Raw genomic sequence first — 21,305 nt, 5'->3', positions numbered from 1 at the left:
GGGCTTTTGGGGGGTGCATGTATGGAACTAGTTGTTTATTTTTGAGGAAGAAGGAAGGACAAAAGACAGTGATGATGAGGGTAAGTGAGAGGAAGGAATCAAAGGGAAGAATGTGTGTGATAAATTACTTTTCATAGAAAGCTAATAAAGAGAGAAAGGAGTGAAGCAGTCTTTAAAATCACAGTTGTTCATGAAGTGAAGGTTCAGGGTAAGGGAATGAGCTGGAACAGGGTCAGAAAGTGTGTTTATTGGTGACAGAAATTAAACAACCAAAAAAAGAGTGTATGAAGAACTCAGTAGAGATGAGGTTGAAAGAATTGTCTTGCTTCTCTGTAGAAGTTTAGTAAAGTTAGTAAAAGTTTAGTAAAAGGTGCACATTGGGAGCAGCAGCATCAATAACTTCTCCAAAGACAAAGCAGAAAAGATGAAGGCGTTTTGAAGCTAGAGATGGAGGACAAGCAGGAACTAGGGCTATGACAAGAGATGTTGCCCTGGGAACAATGAACTTGGTTACATTTGATGTTGTGTCAGTGCCCTCAAAGTTAAGTTCAGTGATGCTTGCTACCATTAAACATAAAACCAGCTGCAAGCCAACACTTTTTTATCAAGTGTCAGCCCTTATTTATTTAATACAGTCTGTAGAGTGAAGTTTATTAATACAGTCAGTTGTGGGAGTTGGCTAAAGAGGACAGAGAGGAAGAAGCACAACTTAACTGGAATTTTCCTCCTAGCTCTCCAGAATGGGATATATAACAAGAGGCTATCCCAGCGCCAGCTCTCTGCCAGCAGAAAAGAGAGGACATTTGGGGAAACAGTGTAAGCACGAGTAAACATGTATCTACGTGACTTCCGAGCTCATCCACTGCAATATTGGCTAGTGGAATTTCAGTACCAATTTCTCAGGAGATTCAGGCTCCACCTGCCTTAAAAAGAAATCTCAAGATATACAGGGCTTTATACAGAGTGTGCCTGCTGGCAGTGGTTTTCTCAGAACTGCCTGCAGTAAAAAGCAGCATCTTACTGGTTCAGCTCTTGGGGCGTATTTGGCTTTACAGGGAAAAAGTTCTACATCTTGAGCACCTCCTGGTTAAAAACCACTAAGGTCAGCTAGCACTGGTGTTACATATGGTGCTGGCTTCTGTAAGGCTTGGTGAAATGCCAGCCTCTTATTAAACAGCAGTCTAATGTTTCCATACTAGAAACTGCACACAGTTTAATTGATGATGCTGGAGGAAGAAACGTACAGTCTGTAGGTCTTTATCAAGATATAACATTCTCTTACTCACTTGACAAAAATTAATCCGCTTTTTTTTTTTTTTTTTTTTTTTATTATTGGATGAAGAGACAAGACTGACAACAGCAGAAAGAATCATGACTCCTATTTCCTGTTTTGGAAGTCCAAACCCATGGGAATGTGTAAAATACTGCCCTCACAATTTGTGTAGCAGGAAAGCCAGGGTTTGTGAAGTAGCCGCTTGAGAAAGATCTTTGAGTTTTTATAATTCAAAACTGCTGAGGCTCAAACTGTGAGTATTTTACAAGACAGTTCTGCTGCTGCTACCCTTTTAGCATGAGTCATTTTCTAGACGACCTTTTAAGTCAGCCAAGAACTGAACATCACCTGTTAACTATGCGTTTCCTATTCACTCTGCTTGACTCAACACTGTGGATGACAAAGTCTGACTGTCTCATTGAATTATGAGGCAAGACACAAGTGAAAGCTAGAACTTAGACACATTTTTTGCTGTTGCATAACTACCTCCAAAAACTGCCTGTCTCTATCATGCAAAATTTTCACTTTTATTATGCTTCTATGAAAACAGGCTTGATGTCAAACCAAGGTCCACATTTTCTGGTAATTTCTGATTTTTCTCTATTTCTGCTTCATGAAGTCATGCATTTTTGTCTGTTCATAGAAAAAAAAAAAAGCAGCTCACATGCAATTTGTCATTGTGGGGGATTTATAGTAGGTCAAATTTATGATTAATCTGTTGCTTTTTGTTTGCCATTTAGTGATGGCAGTAAACAGATTTAACAAGTCACACAAATGAACAGAAATGGACAGCTCGTAACATTCAAATATCTACTAGGAAACACATCAGGAAAAGAAATATTTCATTTCTCAAGCTAGTGAACATGTCTGCAGGAGAAGAAAGAAACTATTTAAAAAAAAGTAATCTCTGCTCTGTAGGTACAGCACCCGAGATTCCTGTTTCTAAGGAAATCAGACATTTGCTCTTGCTCTCCTAGGGGAAACACTTCCTAGGAAATTTCCTACGAAACTGATTTCCTTAGAGAAATCCTTCATTAGCCAACACTTCACAGTCGACAGCACAATGGCACAGAGAGATGAATACAGCTGTTACGGGTGGCAAGCGGCTGCGCTCCTGTGTCACATCACTGCACAGGGCACGTTCACATGAGGGGAAGAAAAGAGAAAGAACAAGCCCCAAAGCTCATCTTGTCACCTCCATGTCCCACATGCCTGAGAATATTTTCACAGCAGCAACAGATAACGTGTTCTTTGTCACGTGCCCTTTCCGCTCTACCTTTATTTCCACTCAGCATATCTCTTTTAATGGCTGGGGTTTTTTTTGATAGAAGTCATCCCTTTGTCAGTGCCTGGACATGGCCCAGAACAGCAAAAGAAGTAGCTCCACAGGGAACAGGAGCCTGCTCTACCCCTGGCTGCTGTGCCCAGGGCTCACTTTGAAGTCAAGGGCAAATTCTTCTAAGGCACTTATTCTGGACTGATATAAAACCAGTGAGGAAAACAGAGGAATCAAACCCTTTAATTTAAAAATCCTACCGAAGACTTTGTGATAGGTCCAGATCAGAGAAAATTTCTGACTACCATGCTAAACTCAGTTTCTCAACATCATTAATACTTCCACTTCAAGGTGAATAAAGAGGCATTTCAGATATTTTTACCAACAGATTTTGAATAAATCAAAATGATAAACTCACTCTTTCCTCCCCAAGATCTCATCAGTGTGATACTGTGAGAACAGAGCCTCTCTTGAAGTAGAGAGACTATCAGAGCTAAAAGCAGCTTCAACCTTCAACTTACCTGCAAGGCAAAATTCTGACAACATCATTGGGCTTGTAGCCTTCAATACAAACAGCACAGTTATCAAAGTCTGGCTCAGTTTCCTACAGGAAAGAGAAAATTCATCATTTTCAATATTTTTATTTTGTCAGCTAATCTCTTCATACAAGAGCCTATGTGACAAAGTAAAATGGTCACTGACGCATGCTGCAAATCCAATAATGCATTTCAAGACAAGCAAGTCAGATTTTCCAAGACGTTTCCAGTTGGAAACTTGCCCTTGGAAGCATGCAGATTTAGTTAGCATGTTTTAACTTTCAGGATTTTCTTCATGTTCACAGAATCACCTTCTTCTCTCTCTACTCCATTCCATCCGTAAATTGCTTACCAGTATTCCTCCCCTGCCTCAAGGACACAGTAGATAAATAAGCAATTGTCATTTCTGTTCTGCCTCATTGTCCCAGCGGTCTGAAGGAATCCTCAGCACAGAGTTTCATTTGGTAATGAGCAATTTGAAAAATTACCTTATCACCTTTCCTGATTGTTCTGACTTGTAGCTTGCTGATTGCTTTCTTTGCAGCATCTCCAAGCCGGCGCTGTAATACAAAATTTGCTCTTAAGCAAAGAGTATCTCTTCATGCAGAAATCATCACCTTTTCTCCCTAGGTTTCTTAAAAATCTGAAGTGACTGTACATGAAACAGGACAGTGTTGCATAAATATAAACAGATGAGGTCAGTCATACTGTTATTCGAAATAAGGGCACAGTAGGTATTCTAGGCTTGCTGGCAACCCACGGCTGATGAGGCAAACTTACTCTAATGGAGTTCCAGTGGAGACTGCATGTGAGCCCATCATGATATTACACTACAGCACCTTTACTATTCCAGTGAGTAGCAGTGTATGCAACAAGTCCACTACTTGGGTGTCCTACTTCTTCCTTCTCCTTTTTTTTAATGACATTTGTAAAAAATACATTATTAAATGAGGTCTGGGATAGTAAGCAGAGTGAACACTGGACTTAGGATTCAGAAGGTCTTTATTCTTATGTCGTTGCAGAACTAGTTTATGATCTTCGGCAACACATAAATGTTGAATGCAAGCTGTTAATTTGTTAACCACGAAGAGCATGAACAATCTTCTCTGCTGTTCCCTTTTCCTGCAATAGAGTTGTCTACTTTACCAGAGCAATGCAAGCTATAAAAACAGGGAGAAAGCGTCTGCAGTTTCTTCCAGGTAATGCACTATATAGTCCCGCAGCAACATTCTATCCATACATAACCATTTGCTTGTTCTTTGCCTTTCTATCTTTCCCTCTATTGGACCATGAATTGCTTACCACGTGATATTTCTGAATCTTCTCCCACATTTCCAAAACACTGTTACTGTGCTGGCAGGGTCACAGCCACTCAGGATTAAAGTATGCAATAACAGCCTGACACAAAACACCCTGTTCTCAAACGCTGAAGATTGAGATGCCTGCCTCTTGCAGGAGGCTGAGAATGTTACAGGGCAGTTCGTACAATCCCTGCTCAGCGGAGCTACCTCCGCATGCTGTGTTACTGAGCTTGTGCCTCTATCAGTGCTCCAAGGACTTGGCAGCTCACTTGTGCTAACCCCACAACGAGGCAATCTGGAGACAGACTCACGGGCTGGAAAGGCCTTTGAGAGGTCATGTACTCCCACCCCCTGCTCAAGGCTGGGTCAACTTCAAAGTCAGAGCTATGTCCAGTCAAGTTTTGAATATCTCCAGGAAGGGAGATTTCACAACCTCTGTGGATAATGTGTTCCAGTACTTAATCACTCTCACAGTCTTTTTTTTTTTTTTTTTTTTTTTAAATACAGAAATGGAATTTCCTTTGTTGTAATCTGTGACCGTTACCCTTGTCCTTTCTCTGTGCACCTCTGAGAAGAGCCTAACTCTGCCTCCTCTCCAGCCACCCGTTATGCAGCTGAAGGCTGCAAGCAGAGCCCTTCCTCCTTCTCTGCTCCCCTCCTGGCTTAGCAAGCCGAGCTCCCTCCGCCTCTCCTCAGATGTCGTGTGCTCCTGTCCCCAGACCGTACTGGGACTTTCCTCTGGGTTCTCTCCAGTTTTTTCATGGCTTTCTTGTACAGTTTCATGCAGCAACACCTAATCCGATGCCTTCTCGTCAGTTTTTTAACAGTTCATGATACAGTTCATTCCAATTTGCCACCAATAAATGACCCAAACCTTTCTCTCCACCTCTCCTCCCCATCCATGTTTCCCGTCATGTGCAGTTAGATAGGAGGGTTACTTAGGGGCTTTGCTGACTTAGAAGACATTCAACTTTTCGGGCTGGGAACACCGCCTGTGCTGAAGTTCAGAGGGGCCTGTCAGCGGGAAGGGTTTCCAGCTGGAGGGTGTGAGAGCACGAAGCCAAAAATGGAAGGAAGCTGGATGTAGTTTGTAAATTGAGACCTAATCACCATACAGATACCATTAATAAATTACCACTTTGTTCTTCAGATTCAATTAAAATCACTAAATTAAATTTAGAGAGTAAGTTTATTGGATTGGAAAGACATGGAAGACTAACAAAATGCATGCAATACTGAAAGCAGAGAGCAAATTCAGATCTGGATAAAGAGATGAAAATGATCTTGGCTATCATATGAGATTTACATATGAGCTTTCCAGCATAAGTAATTATTACACATGAGGGAGTATCATGTAGTTATACAACATCTTTTCTGTGGTACATTTTTCTCAGGGTCTCCCTTAAATAAAGGGAACAGATGAGAGTTGGAAACATTTCTTGCCAGCTATTTGTTTCTTTAATGTAAATCAAAGACCGACTGATAACATACAGCAAGACAAGAGCCATTACGTCCTGCTTCAGGAACTGCCTGTGATTCCTTTTTATCATTATTATTACTTAAACTAATGAAATGTCTCAGTCCTTTTTTGCACGTTCTTCAAGGGGAAAGGACAAGATTAAAGACTCATGTACATCTTTGATCTGCTTGTTTTCATGTTTGCTTTCTCTTATCTATCTTAAATAGACAAGTTCATGACTTACATGCAAATAAGACTAATTTAGTTTTTGAAAGAACAGGAATATCTTGGAGTAATGTCATACTTTCAAAGGATTCTTCCATTTGAGCAAAAGGCACACTAACACTAACCAATGATTTCCCCTAAAAGATAAGAGGCATTATAATAGTTTAAAGGTTTAATGTGAGTCTTAGAGTTTCACAATTATTAATCTCATAATCCCATTAGCAAGGCTGCAACATTCAGTACTGGACTGGAAGGAGTTAAGCATATCAGATGCAGTGGTCTTGTGGAGATAGTGATACTAGTTAAAAAGAAGGGACAGTAGCGTGGAAAGCATCACTTGTCTGTTCCTGAGGAAGTAGATGACTATAGATGCTGTGGAAAAAAAAATACGGTGTTTCTCTCTTAATGGCTTTACTAAACAATCACCTTTGCAGGGAGGACATCGCCTTGTGCCTTGTGCAGAATGAAGCACACCTTCAGGACAAGGTATCAGACACAGCTCCTGTACCACAGATAAAGTTTGTGGACTCCATCATGGGAAGCATCTTCCCAAGACTGCCTCCGAGACTGATGTCTCTATTCAATGGCCCAAAACTCTCATTCAAAGTCATGGCCAGCAGTCGTCCTTCTCAAATAATTGCTTGACCCTCCACATGCCACCAGACACATACTAAAGTAGATCCTTCACTGGAGATTAACTCAGGACCCTCCTCAGCCCCAAAGCAATCACCGTGTGCTTTGGCTCTTACTATCCTGCAAAAGTCACAGAGCCCACCTGGTTTCAAAACAACTTTACAGTAAACTTCTTAACAAGAAACCAATGGGAAGAAATGACATAGAAAAAATACAGTCAGCAGGTCTGGCACTTAAACATCATCCCCCTGCCACCTTCCCATCTTATGTCTCAGAGATGACGAAATGAGAACTCTATTATTACTGGTGAAATAAGAAATCTGATACACTGTCAGGGTGGTTTTTTGTTTTATTTGTTGTTGTTCAGGGGTTTTGTTTCTTTTTTTTTGTTTGTTTTTTTTTTTTTTGGTGGGTTGTTTTCGTTGGTTTGTATTTTTTTTTTAAACCTGTGTCTTGACTGTTACAGGGTTGAGACAGCAAGTCAGATTTTGCTTAATTATCTCCAGGACTTAACTTGTCATGTAATTTCAAACTGCTTTCAATTAACTCTGCAACCTGATGTCTCTTGATGCAAACAATTCCCAGCCTCTTTCACAGAGAAACTCTCATCTTCAGGAGGGCTCCAGGAACAGGCTGCTGCGGAAGTGGATTGCCTATGCTTTCCTTACACAAATCTCCCCTCTATATATCAAAAGGGCATATCATCAGGGCAACCACCTACTTCCTGGACATCTTGTTAGGTGAGAAAAAAAGAAGAGGCCTTGGATTTTCATCCATGTGAATATTACTACCTACCTTCTAATTCCACACGCACCATACAGTCATCTGTGCTAGAGATACCCCTAAAAATTAAATGTATTACGATCAAGACTGAAATCTAACCATATTTGTAGCTGACACCCTGGCTGCAGGTGTGCAAGCCCACAATGCAAGCCAGTTTTGCTCTCCACTGCATTAATTCTCAGCCAAACTGGGATGAATGGGCCAGGGCATTCAACGAAAATCCTTGAAGTCCTGATTCTCTGCTCATCAAAATCAGGCACATAACTGGAGTGAGCTGGGTCTTCCTTCTGGCACAGTAAACTGGATTTTGCACACACAGTGAGGAAGAGTGGTGGCTGAAGATGTACATGCTCTACGTCCAGGTTTCATCTCACTGGGGAGTCACAGGAAATCATTCCAGGAGATCCTTCAGTCTTTCTAGCTGCCTCTCTCACTAGCTGGACTCTTGATGGATAGTTAAATCTACATTCTGGGTGTACTGCTTGATCAGTAATTTATGCTATGTGCAAGAAGGGAAGAGGACGTGGAAAGGAGGGTCACCATATAAAAGAGGACAAGGAGGCAAAGGTGGTTATGAGGCTTGACAAAAGGACACACGATGTTTTTCACCAAAGGAAGACATAATTGTGATGGGTCAGCTTGGAAGAGGCAAAATGGAGGATGACTTAGGGAGACTTGAAGTGACCAAAGAAAGGTGTTCAGAAATCTTGCTTTCATATAACAGTGCAACACCCCTCCTGCTCGGAGATAACGGCTTTTCTGCCAAGCATATTTTGCAGTCAGCCACATGGTCCCATTCCCTCAGCACAGTATCCAGACTACCAATCTAGAGGAGGCTGAACTGCTCCTGGTAGCAACTCCAGTACCAGTGAAACCTAGGAAGGGCGTGCATGAGAGAGGTTAACAAAGAGGTAAGAATAGGTTCTTATCTGACACAGGAAACATAGGCCCTCATAAGCGCTTGTTTTAAAACTCTGGGAATTTTAAATCATTCAAATGTCAAAATGAATTGAAGCTTTTTATTTTTTTTTTTAATATTCTACTTTTAACTGAAGTCTAATAAACGAGTTGCAGTTTTTTACACTTTCAGAACAGGGCAGGCAGTTAGATTCTATCGCATTGCAGGGTAGGAACTGATAGCACAACTTTCTTTGAACAGGTCAGCTGGCTCCCCCTTCATCTGATGCTCTGTTTATCCAAACATTTCAACCTTTGGATAAACTTTAGCCTGATTACACCAAATACAAATAGAAGAAAGCATCTTTCCTAAAGTTGGCCAGTAATGAAGGTGCTTACAACACATGCAAGGCTTTCCAACAAGTAAGCACAATACCTTCACACAAACAGATACATGCAAGTTATAATGGCAAAAGCTTTTGAGCACAATGACAAAAGAATCTTGTTCCAGGAAAGCAACACAGTTTTTCTTGTATACACCAGAATATCCAAGATACTGACAGAGGACTTTGTGATCCTACCATTGTGCTACAAGAAAATGTGCCAAAGAAAAAAAAGTAATGAACCAGCAGAACTTTAGGGGAAACAGAGAGGGAACCTCATGGAAAGAGCAAGAGCAAGACAAGCTCTTCTGAACTACCTACATCTTTATATTCCACAGCCAGGACTAAAACAAAAAAAAAAAACAACGAAACAAAACAAACCACAGCAACTCATTAACAGAAATGGTCAAGCTGTGTCTGTATATCACTACTATTTTTCATATGAAAAGAGGTAATAAAGAGATTAGAGGAGCTGTCAGGCAAAACTGCACGAAGGAAGTATGCAAAGAAATTCTAGTTTGCCCCATATCATTATTACACCTTTGGTAAAAATGAATAATAAACGATTGCTTAGGAGGCATGCTTTCTTATTCTTCTAAAGAACAGAACTAGTAACAAAGTCATTAAAACCTCCGCATAAGACAACTGCCTGTGCACATGTTAGTCTTGTTCAATCTTTCGAAAGAAAACACTGAAGAGGAAATCTCCTTGATCATATAAACCCATCAGTTTGAAACCATAGCATATTACCTCATTGAGCTTCTTATTTTGCTGGGTTTCATGTTTATGTATGTCTATTTACACTGCTAATCTGCCTGTATAATTACTTGATTGAAAGCACACTTAAGGTACTCACATACATAAATTAGGCACACATGTGCTTTTGCAGCCAAAGCATCTAAAAATTATCACAGCCGTTACAGTCACAGCGAATCTGCTGCCAGTGATGTTCAAATTCCAGCTGGGATAGTCTCATTCTTGCTATCCAAAATTTCATACTGTATATTTAAAAGGAAAAATATATTCTTTCTGTCTGTAAATACAGAGCAGCTGCTCTCTATCTCAGAGGGTGACTGAATTTCAGTGGGGGAGGGTGAGGGATCCCTATATGTTAAGTATACATTACAGAGTGTGTGGTAGTACTTTTCTCTACAAGATGATTATTAACACTCTCAGTTTTACTTTTTCTGCAGAGCAAGCAAGGCAGCCCTCCCCTTGCCCAGTAATTTATTAAGCATCCAGAAGCATCTCTGAATTACAGTGCATTTTTTTTCCTTGCAGTAAAATTGTTATCTCCTCAGATTTCATACATTGATAACATTTTCTACTGTACCATTAGAATGAAATGTAGAAGCCTCAGCTTCACAGTTCTGCTGATGCTGAGATAGTTGTATCCAGACAAGAAAAGATTAAATTTATTATTATCATTGCTATTATTATTCATTGCTGAACTACCATAAAGATGCACAGTGTTTTATAAATCCAGAGAGCCTCAGGACCTAGGCCTCATTCCCACTGTTATTGATGTCTCTCCAGCTCCACAGGTTTTGCATCTCTTTCAGGGGGGGTTGGACAAGATGCCAAAACCAAAAGCAATGTTTTAATAATAGTGGTGGCTATCACTACAGCACTTATATATTCAGTGATCATTGTCAAGTGAACAGGGACATGTTTGCCTTTCAAGCCCAAGACCCTTCTAAAGAAGTATTCAAATGAAAACACTTTCCGTTCTTTTATTCTTTCTTCACTTATCATGAACCCTTGTTTCACACACAGACATTTACATACCTCACTATATTTTAGTCAACATTTTGATCTCGACTTTGTTAGTTATGTAAATTTCTATGTCACTTGGCTATATGTACCAAGGCAATCTTTTCACTAATAAACATTATCAACTTCCTGTCTATTTCTTGTGTGTTTTGCATGGGAGAAAAACCCCATAATATATATACACATTATATTTATTAATTTACTGTTTCCTGAATCCCTCCTATAGTGACAGAAGTCTTGGCTTTTCTCAAACAGAGGCATTTTGATATCCCCATTCTTTACACTTCCTTGGGTTTAGTTTTGGTTTGTCTTTTTTATCAGACATTCACAATTTCCTCAACTTTTACTTTTACGTTGAATCCCATGGTGATTCTCTGGAAACACAGACAGCCATTCCGGCACTGCTCACCTGATTTCTGTCTCTGGCATTTGCGTAGCGGAATCGCTGGATGTAATAGAAGACCAGCCACGCCAGCGAGATGATCATCAGCACAATGAAGGAGATGGAGACGAACACCACAGAGGTCCGGCTGACGTACTTCTGCAAGTTGCGTGTCCCAATGGTTATGTACATCATCACAGTAATGTTCCTCTCCAGGAGGCTCACTATCTCTTTTCCTTTGGGTTCAGGAATCATTATTGCTACAACATCTTCCAGGCCTGTCAGACAGGAGAGAGAGAAAATAATCTTTAAGTAAAACAAGTGATCGCCAAAAGGCAAAACAGTAATAAAAAAGCTCCCCTTTCTCCTGCTCTCTCCTCCTGCTCACCAAAAGGTAAGCCAGATGAATCTGGTGAAGATTTCAACTGGAATCAGTTACATAGCGTGTTTCTATAAACTAATCTCTGTGAGATATGTAAAATGCGTTTCCTGGGTTGACATAAACACAGATATCCAGCACTACTGAAGCTTATCAAGATGATATAAGCACTGCAGAAAGGGAGATATGTTGCAGCCAGCATCCTTCCATCCAACACTCCATGTACACTTATCATAGCTCATTTTGCAGGGTCAGGAGTCTGTCAGAGGAGCCCCTCCGAACTCCGCATTCAGATCAGAAATACTTTCACTCACAGATCCCCATATGGCTTCACAACCTGAACGCGCCAAAGCATCGCTGCCCTTGCCTGGGGCTGGCAACAGGAGAAGCCCACAGGGACAAGAGCAGCTCAACATGGCCCCAGCTCCCCCGAGCCCACGCAGATATTTGGGAGCCCCTGCTGGGAGCTGGACTCGCCAACTGATTGAAGTTTAAAGTCAAGAGCAGTGTTTTATTCCACAAAAAAGCCCAGATGCAGCCCAGGTCAGCCTCGGCGCAGTTTGCAGCATGGCCCCCCCACAAGGATGTGAGTCAGCACAGCTGAGGCAGCGGTGTCCACTACTGGCAGGGGGCAGGGACCTCCTATAGTCCCAACGATCTTTCTGTAGCCACAATCCTGTGAAATGAGCCCTCCACTGTCCTATCAAACCTCAACTCTGCACCAGCTTTCTTTTCTGTGCAGTGCTGTTTCATTTTACTTGCATCACATGCTGCTGAAACTATTTCCTTTTTGCAATTTTATGTTTTATGTCCCCTATATACATGACAAATATAATCTGAAATTATCTGGGACTGAGCAGCTTGTTAAATGCCTTCTCTGGCTTTTTAATGGTTTAATAGTAGGGATATTCTGTTCTTCCACTTCACAAAACAAGTATGTAGACAATTTTCACACTTCAGCTATGCTTTGCTATAGTCAAATCCTGAAACGCACTAAGTGGCTAAGGACAAACAGGATGCATTTCAGTGTAGAAATGGGCTAGAAACAACAGTGTATGAAATGATCACAAACTGGCATTTAGAAAGAAAGGTACAAGCTGGGGGCATCTGGAGTCAGAGAGATGATGCTGGGGTGGGGGTTTCAGAATTTCAGGTGAAATCTCAGGAAATCAGCCAGCATGTTGTTAACCCCACTGGCTGTGGCAGGAGGGCGAAGTGCTGCCTGCCCTGGGATATTTGTGGAGGTGGGAAGGGATTGCTCGGCCGTCAATGGACACGTGAGAGGGTGACTCGCGTTTCCAACAGCATCCCCCTCCAAGCTGATATCCAACCTGAGCTTCACTGGTGCAGCACTATGCCCTGGTCCTCATGGTCCAGCTCAGACATTTCTCCACCAAAAACCCCTGGGAGGTATAAACCAGGTTTTTAAAGGTATTTAGATGCTAAAGACCAGAAGGTGCCTAGCAGGATTTCAGATATACTAAAGCAGACAGCTGGGTGGTGTTCAATAGAAAACACTGACTGTGGTGGAAATTTTACCAAATCCTGCTAGGAACTTGGATCAACTGGAGATACTCAAATAGCTGTGACAGACTGCTGCTACTCGCACACAGAATCTGCTGCAAAGCTGGGAACCGAACCCTCCTCTCTCAAGTCTTGGAGTAGAAGTCCAGACACCACCACTCTTCCACTCATGAGACTTTCCATCGTAACACTTTCCTAATTATGAACGGATCAGTCAATGAATAGGGGGAAACCAATAGTTTGACTGAGTCAAGAGTTTTAGGTATCTATGACAGGAAACTTAACCCTTCTGCTGATACCCTTCCATAAAGCACTAATAATTTTCAGCTATCTCCCTTTATTTGTCTAGTAAGCGCCCACCTTCAGCAGCCAAGATAAATCTACCTTTGCAACTCTTCTGATACCTGTTTATTACAAAAGGCTAATGCAAACATTACCCTAACAGCCCAGGAAGAATTTGCCAAGTCTCAAAGTGGCTGAGAAGGGCACTGGTGCCATGCCAGTAATTTTCCTGCAGTCAATAAGACAAATTATCTGGAGCAGTGTTTAGCTGTTCACATACCTGCCTTTGTTCTCCTCCCTTTCTTTAAAGAAAAGAAAAATTTTAAAATCACTCTACAAGAAGACCAAAGCAACCACCCCACATGTAGCTAAAAAAACCCCAGCCAAAAATTCCACAGCCAAAAATACTGAAACTAAAATTTCACCAACTCCTCTCAAAAGCCACCATTCTGACCCTCTCACTTGTCCAGAATGGACCTCTAACATCATCTTCAGTAAAATCTGGGACACTGCATCAATTATGTTACCTGAAAGCCTATTAAAATGGGAAATACAGACAAAACCATTTTCAGTGAAAAATATAGGTAGTATCTTAACTGTTTAATTATTTTGAATCTTAAATTTCCTCAAAAACTTTAACATGTTTAATTCAACCGAATATAGCTTAGTATATTTCTGGAGAATTGTAAATAATGGGCACAGGCCAAATATGACGCGATGCAAATAAAGAATCATATTAAATTGTTCGATTATGAAATTAATATTTTTGTAATAGTAAAACAAGCAACCCACAGTAACGTCCTGTCTTTCTTTAATAGCAAAGTATTGAAAAAGAGGGAGAAAAATTTATCTGCATAAATTTAACCTCATTCCTGTTTTTCATCACCTGCCATTTCTGACTGAGCTACAGTGAAGTTTTCTGGCTTCAATTCATGGTGGAAACATAACTGGTTTTGAATAGGAGTGCAGCCACACACCTCCCTTCCCTGCTCTCTTCTCCCTACCTCTTTCTGCCAGCATGGTCTACTGCTACCTCAGGCCTAGGGCCTGTTAAGATACTTCAAAAAACACAAGATACAAAGTAAACTGCCATGGATATACGCTAAGGAAAACTGCCTTTAGAAATGCAAAGTAGAAAGCACAGCTATTGCAAGAAGAGAGCAGCTGCTTTTATTTATTCAAATCCTTAATATATTCAAATTTCAGGCTATCTGGTTATTTTCTTGGAAAACATTACCATTTGTAATGAAGCATTCTTGGAAAAAGATAACCAAATCAGCAACAAATAATAATCAGGATTTATTTTTTTAAAAAGCATTTTATTGAGCTTATGATAATTTCTCCAAGGCACTACAGAGAGTGCTATTTGAGCAATCAAGTCATTAAGCTAAATTTTTAATCTCAAATATGCTCAATATTGGGAAGAAAATAAAACAAAGAAGCAGTAATTTATTTCCCTTTCCTCGCTTATACAACAAAACTTTTGTATTATCTCAGTTTCAGTATCTAATAACACACGAGAAGCTCTGACATACATGTAAATGAAACACATTAAAGAAGCGAATTAATGTAATGAGACATCAGTGTTAGAGATGCATTTCTATGCCCAGGTACACATTTGTTCAACATATTTCAAAGAGAAACTATCTGGTAACATGTACTGATGCTTCTCTGGTGAGTTGAATGCTAACAATCCCTTTCATTAAACACACCCACAATGGTAACTGCATTTTGTGGCACTCTTGTTACCTAACACATTTCTTTTCTTTTTCTGGCCAAGATTAATGCAGAGTTTGACAAGAATTTTTAAGTAGCTGTCAGAATGAATCACAGATTCATAAATGAAAGGTATTCAGGCTGCAGTGAATGGATTTTTTTTTTCTTTTTCTTTTTTGGCTTAGGAAACATTCAACATATTGGTGCTCTCTCCTCAGGAGCCAATAACGAAACAAGTAAGGTAGAACTTACAGGCATTTGGGATGATATGTCACTTGAAATTGCGGAAGCCTAATCAAATATTTCTGGCTGAAGAAAATGTGCTGCCAGTCTTCAGGCAGCTATTCTGCTTCTGGGCTCTGCATCCCCCGGCATCACGCAGGCGGGCCGTCGGCACTGTCACCGGTGGGCATCGGGGAGGCCTGGGCATTGCTGGCTCCAGAGTGGCCACGCTGGAGAGCTGTGGGCAGGCTCAGCTCGTTTCCCAGTCAATGGGCCAAGCATGTAGCCCTGTGGCTAATCCATCAATGGCCCAACAGCTGCACCAAGACGCGGCAACTCTACTTGCAAAGAGTTGCTCTGAAATCGGTAGCTCTTGATATACTGAATCCCCCAAGCGCTATGCCTTCCCGTGGGGGTCATCCTGGGCTCCTCCTTGCCCTAGCCCACAGGAGGAGTCCCATCTCCTAAGGAAGTAATAACAGCTGGAGGAACAGCAGAGCCAGGGGAGACAGGCACCAGCCACCCTCCAACACCTACGTCTGGCGGCAGATGACTGAGCTGCGAGGCAGTGACGAAGTCAGAGAGTGTTTCCAACAGCAAGATGCACACTTCAGAAAACAACCCGGAAGACCCTCTCCAAACCTTTCTCCTCCATACAGCACTTGGCTATGGAAATGCATTTCAGCTGGGATGCTTCTATGCAAAATTGCAAACTTTTTCAAGTGTAACAATCTATTCACTGGTGACAGAGGAAAAGAAAGACTTCAGTTCTATAACAGTGGCTTTTGTAGAAGAAATGAACAGATTTTTACAGCCAGAAGATGTACATAAATTCTCCACCTTGGCCACAGGCTGTGCTAACAAACCTGTGATATTTCTTGATTCTGCTCTGGGCGCTTCAGGGGTGATACTGAAAATGGTCCTCTGTTCTCCTAATTAGCAGTCAGGCCCAGCAGTGGCAGGCTGCTGCTTTAATGCTCTGACAATTTCTGACGGAGACTCTAAAAAGCACTATGTTTCTGAGACATCTTAGAAGAGACGATTTAATTCTTCATGCTTGGCAACTGCCAGAAGTCAGCCAGAGAAATAATTAATTGCGTTATTTGAATAGAATTCAAATTTGGGAGGCATATAGTCTTCTCCGGGATATTCTATCAAGATGTAAATAAGGATTTCTCTCATCTTGTACCTCAAAATAGAGTACTAAAGTATCTCCTTTTACCGATTTTATAACTTAAAACTCAAGCACTATTTTAGAGTTCAGAAACTGCCCTGATAAAACAGACAGTGTTCAGTCTTGCTCAGAGCCTGGGAATAGAAACCTCACAGGAGGGTGCAAGATGCTCAGCATTATTTCTAAGTAGTAGCAGTAATTCTAACTTCTAGACGCTAAGAATGACTTCTTGAAGAAATAATTTAATTTTTAGAAATCCACTTCAATCACTAGCAGCTATTGGGAAAACAAACAGACAAACAAATGCAGATCTAACCAATTCAACAACCTGCCCATGCCCAGCTGGGGAGCACCCTCCCCGGGCTCAGCCCGTGGTCTGTGGGTGCTGCCAGCCCCAGGCAGCGTGAGCCGATGCGGCCGTGGCAGCTCCTGCGAGCTCCGCAGGACCGGCCGTGCTGGAAGCCGTGGCCCTGCCCTCCTGCTGTAGCTCCTGCTGCCGCTGCCCACGTCTGCATGCATGGATTTTAGGGTATGACCTGGATGATGCGTAACATTTTAAAGCAAATTTGAAGCAAAGCACAGTAGCACAGTCATCATTTTTAAAAGAATACTGTTTTTTCTCGGTTTTTTTTTTTTTTTTTTTTTTCCCCTCCAGAACAGCCGCTCAGCTGAAAAATGAATGCTGAAGAGAATGAAAAGGAATCCATGGTGATGGTGTTGTAGTTGTGACTGTCTAAGCTACAGAATGGTCTGTCGGGCTATTAGAAGATACTACCTTTTGCTGCAGACCTTGTTCTCTCTGAAAGTACAATTGCTTTATAATTGTGTTTGGTTTCTTTACAATGAAATTACATGGGAAATGGTATATAGGTTAATCAGATGGCATCTCAATTTAATTTTAATGCCATGTAAATTGTTCTAATATTTTCATAGTTGCAACAATGTTTCCAAGTCTTTAAGACCATCCAATGAAAGTTCGATCTCATTTCTTCTCTTCTGTATGGTGCAATTATAAATTGACCAGAATATTAGCTGTTACCACTTTTCTCCTTTAAAAATAAACATAGACTTAAATTACATTTTTGTGAACTCAAAAATTACTTTTGGAAACCAAAGCAGTATTTTAGAAAAGCTGATTTCTGAGCTTCCCCCATTTCAGAGAAGCAGCAGCATAATATTGTTTAAACGACGTCCTAGACTCTTATGTAGGCCAGCTGGGAACCACTACTGGTAAGAAATCAAACTGGGTAAAAGGACTGTTCCCTGCAGGAACTCTCCTTTATGGGGCATTCACGGCATTGGTCTCAAAATGTAGTGCCAGCAAATGAGCCTGTAGAAAAAACTGGCAGAGAGAAGAGTAACATATAGTAAGTAACGGTAATACATAGTCAATACATCCTATATCATAGGAGAAATGACTACAAACTGTCATCTATAATCTCTTGCATAAACTGTCTCAATGCCAGAGGACTAGAAAGGACATCAGTTCCTAATGAGGTTTATAACAGATATGGGCAACTGCAGCTCAGGTTGTCCAAAGTTACTCAGTGAGGTTCCTCACCAAAAGACTCTTAAGCAAAAAGGTAGCCCTGAATAAAATAGGGAAGTCCTCACATGAGAAAAAAAGGGGGTTAAAAGAAAGGATCTTTGTGTTCAAAACATTGGAGAGCCACAATGTAAAAAAAAAACCAAACCAAAACAAAACAGGGACCACAAGCTGCTAGAGGCTGGGAGAGCGATTCTGGGGAGGCAGGACTAGATGTTCACCCTTTGCTTATTCTCTTCCCCAAGCAGCTGCCATTTGCCACAAGAAACACGATGCCGGGACAGATGGACCTTTGGTCTCAAACCATAGTCTTGCTTTTACATTAACGGGGACCTGAAAGTTGTATCTCCCCTGGAGAGAAGAAAGATTAAGTCAAGTCATGACAGCAAAACAACAGGGCCCAAGTCAGAGGCCTGATTATGTCAGAAGTCCCCCTCTGAGCTGGAGTGGGGAAACCACACCTGTTTCTGTGGCTGGTGATGAACAAGGACAGACTGGGTCTGAGCCAGATGGTGCCTCTTGCTTCTCAAAGCCCCAGTTAGGGCTTGACCCAAGGCAGAAGGGTGCGTGTCCCCTGTGGCAGCAGGAGGGTGGGTTGGTGGCTCAGAGCTGTGCACCACACACGTGAGCATCAAGCGTTCGGCTGCCCCCCGCACCCCCAGGGTGCACAGTCGCTAAGCAGAGGAAAGCAGAAGCAAGTCAGGAGATGCACCTGCCGGCCTGGACAGACGGATGGCATCACCCCCTAAGCCAAACATCACACCTGGGCCCTTCAGATGGGCCTGTACGCCTCCTCCCAGGGACCAGCCCCGGCAGCGGCCGCAACCCCACGCTGCCAGCCGTGAAGGGAAAGCTGGAGCGTGGCCATTCCCTGATCCCCACTCCCAAAACTGAGACACACCAGGCAGGCAGAGCTAACACCCTTCGAGGGTGCCCAGCCTGAGAGGAAAAAAAAAAAAAAACAACAATGCAAGGGAAGGCCAGAAGCAAAGACAGCATAGCAGCACGTAGCCTCCTTTTTGTGAATATTAGGCTACTTAAGTTATCAGAACATGAGTTTTCACCACATGATCTTTTTCCTTTTTTACTCTAGAGCCCTTGCTTTGTAGCAACATAGGCGCTTTCATCTCCCCCCACCCATATTTCCAATTTGTTTTCCTTCTCTGTTTAAAAGCAGAGATATTTCCTTCAGCTTATCTTCTCCCTCATTTCCCGCTTCTCCTTGGCACTGCTAGCACTCGCCTTGGTCCTTTGCCCATCTTCCAAAACATTTAACTGTAAATCAGGTTTCCTTAAAAGGCAAATGCAGCAACCATGGAGAGAGGAGTGACACCTTTTCCCTACAGCACTTTTCCCATTTGTAAAAGAAGGAAACTCTTGTATGCAAACTATTTTCTTTTTTGTTCTTGGACAACCTTATTGTCACGAAACACTTTTCAATGCAGAAGCACAAATATCTACTAGGATAATTAAGTGACCTGTAAAGAAAAAACTCCTCCTGATGTTAATGACTGGGTAGGTATTTAAGTAATGGATACAAAAGTTTTGTATTTGTTCCCGAAGCGAACAACAATAACCTCCAGCAGAGCTGTTCTCGGTTCATTTCTTTCTATCCTAAAACCAGGAGAGGCAAGATGCTTCTGGCTGTGATCTTTCCTGTGAAAAGCAGCCTCAGCCACTGTTTATTACTGTTTAGGGACAAAGAAATTTCTGTTCATGTTTTTGTAATCAATGCTGATCTTGCCAAGGCTGTAAGAGCTTAGAATATATTGACTTCCTCTGATTTTATGCAGAAACTGCAGTAAAGGAAAAAAGTAAAAAGCTACAAAACTCACAAAATTAAATTCAGCATGATAGCTACGTTTTTCCTGGGCTTGGTTCCCACAGTGTCAGCTCATCAGTCTGCTGAACTAACCAAGGCTAATGAACCAACATGGTGTTACTTATTCACACTTAATTACAGAAAATGGGCGGTTCTCCTAGAGGTTTTCTCAGACCCCAACCCAAGGCACAGATTTTTGACACTCTGTTACCTTAACCAGGATATTAGTTCATTATAACTGCTAATCATTTGTGTTGAAGACATCTCTAAAAATCTTCTTTGGTTTCTAAACAATATATATGGTTAATGGCATATGCCATTTGTTAGAAGTTCTCTGTTCTGGAAATTGCACTGCAGTGCTTTATGATTTTTTTTTTTCATGTACAGGTGGGCCAGACACACTACTTGATGCAGGTCTTACAGTTAGGATATTCTCCAACTCATAGCAAAATATGCTACGGGGATAATTTATTAGTAAAATACAACCTTTACTGAGTTGTGGCAAAACACACCCACTGTCCAAAGCAGAAGCTGCTTTGCTATCTTCAGTGGAATTATGCCAAAAGAAAATATGTCTTAAATAGCATCTCACGTAGTCAGGGTAGAGTACAATGCAAACAGAAGCTAGTTACTGTGCCTGGTGCTCTTGGAACAGGTATAAATATATTCTCATTTACAAATGGTGAAACCAGAGCAAGTATGTTGAACAACTCGAATAAGGCTCTTGAAAAATAAGGGCAGAGCATCTAAACCCCAGCCTCATCTCCAATAGGAAAGCAGCACCAACGCTCCTCCAAAAAGGCAGGATGAATAATCAGAACAGCTGGAGGGAAACAGAGGCAGAATTCAGCACAGCCCTACCTGCCCCAGGTGCCCTTCCCTCGGCTAGCAGGGCAGTTCTACAAGAGCTGGTAGATGCTGGTCCTTGCTCACTCCCTGTGCGGGGCCACAAATGCTGAGTTTGCCACTGTGTCCCTCCCCAGGTAAGCCCGTACTGGGGTGAACTGGGATGTCTGCACAGAATATGGCATAAAAAGTGGGATGATCATACTGGAACAGTTTAGGAAGGCAGTACCCCTCGCTGTTTGTGACTGTTCCCACAACTCACCGCAGGGGGATGTGCCGGCAGCCGGGAGGGATGCAAGTTGGTAAACCCTGGCAAGAAGCACTGCTTCCCGCTGCAAACACCAGGCCAGCTACCTCTGGCACAGCTAACCGCAGCAGAGACCTGCAATTCCTCCTTCCAAACTTTAATCCCATACCTTGACAATACATGAACACGTTTGGTAGAAATGCAACTTACAGGTGTGCAAAGATGCATGGAATACTCAAAGATAAAATGAGGGAAACAAATCAACGACACTGAAAGTAACCGAAGCTGTTGTTTGCATCATTAAATAACCTACATGTAATTATGTCCTGCTAGTGGAGTTATGTGCTGTTTGTGTGTTGCAAACTTCATGGACAAAGAGTATTTAAAACACACAGAAAATTAGGAAGTAAGCATGAGACCATACACAGAAAAAATGTAGCCAATACTATGCGGATTAATTACCCCTTTTAATCTAAATTTAGAGACAGAATCAGTAATTTTTTTGATGTAGTGACAAATCCTGCCCATGTACGTATAACATCAGAGAAAGTGTTAAAAAAATATTATCACCATATGCAAAATAAACAACATTTGACCCTGGAGAGTAAAGTATTATTAGGAACTTT

At 41.6% G+C, this 21,305-nt stretch overlaps 1 protein-coding gene across 2 annotated transcripts in view; it reads right to left on the bottom strand.

Moving 5' to 3' along the window:
• RNF150 (ring finger protein 150) overlaps positions 1–21,305 on the bottom strand; it is a 126,049-nt gene that overhangs the window by 44,071 nt on the left and 60,673 nt on the right. For both annotated transcript variants that reach the window (XM_033001689.2, XM_033001688.2), the window contains exons 2-4: positions 10,949–11,199; positions 3,574–3,645; positions 3,071–3,153 (exon numbers count right to left, since the gene is read on the bottom strand). In XM_033001689.2, the coding sequence (XP_032857580.1) occupies positions 3,071–3,153; positions 3,574–3,645; positions 10,949–11,199 (406 nt within the window). The remainder of the gene's footprint in view (positions 1–3,070; positions 3,154–3,573; positions 3,646–10,948; positions 11,200–21,305) is intronic.

This window comes from Tyto alba, unplaced genomic scaffold (assembly GCF_018691265.1).
Source record: "Tyto alba isolate M040663 unplaced genomic scaffold, T.alba_DEE_v4.0 Super-Scaffold_23, whole genome shotgun sequence".
Classification (NCBI taxonomy): Eukaryota; Metazoa; Chordata; class Aves; order Strigiformes; family Tytonidae; genus Tyto; species Tyto alba.
This window is presented reverse-complemented; position numbering and strand designations above follow the sequence as displayed.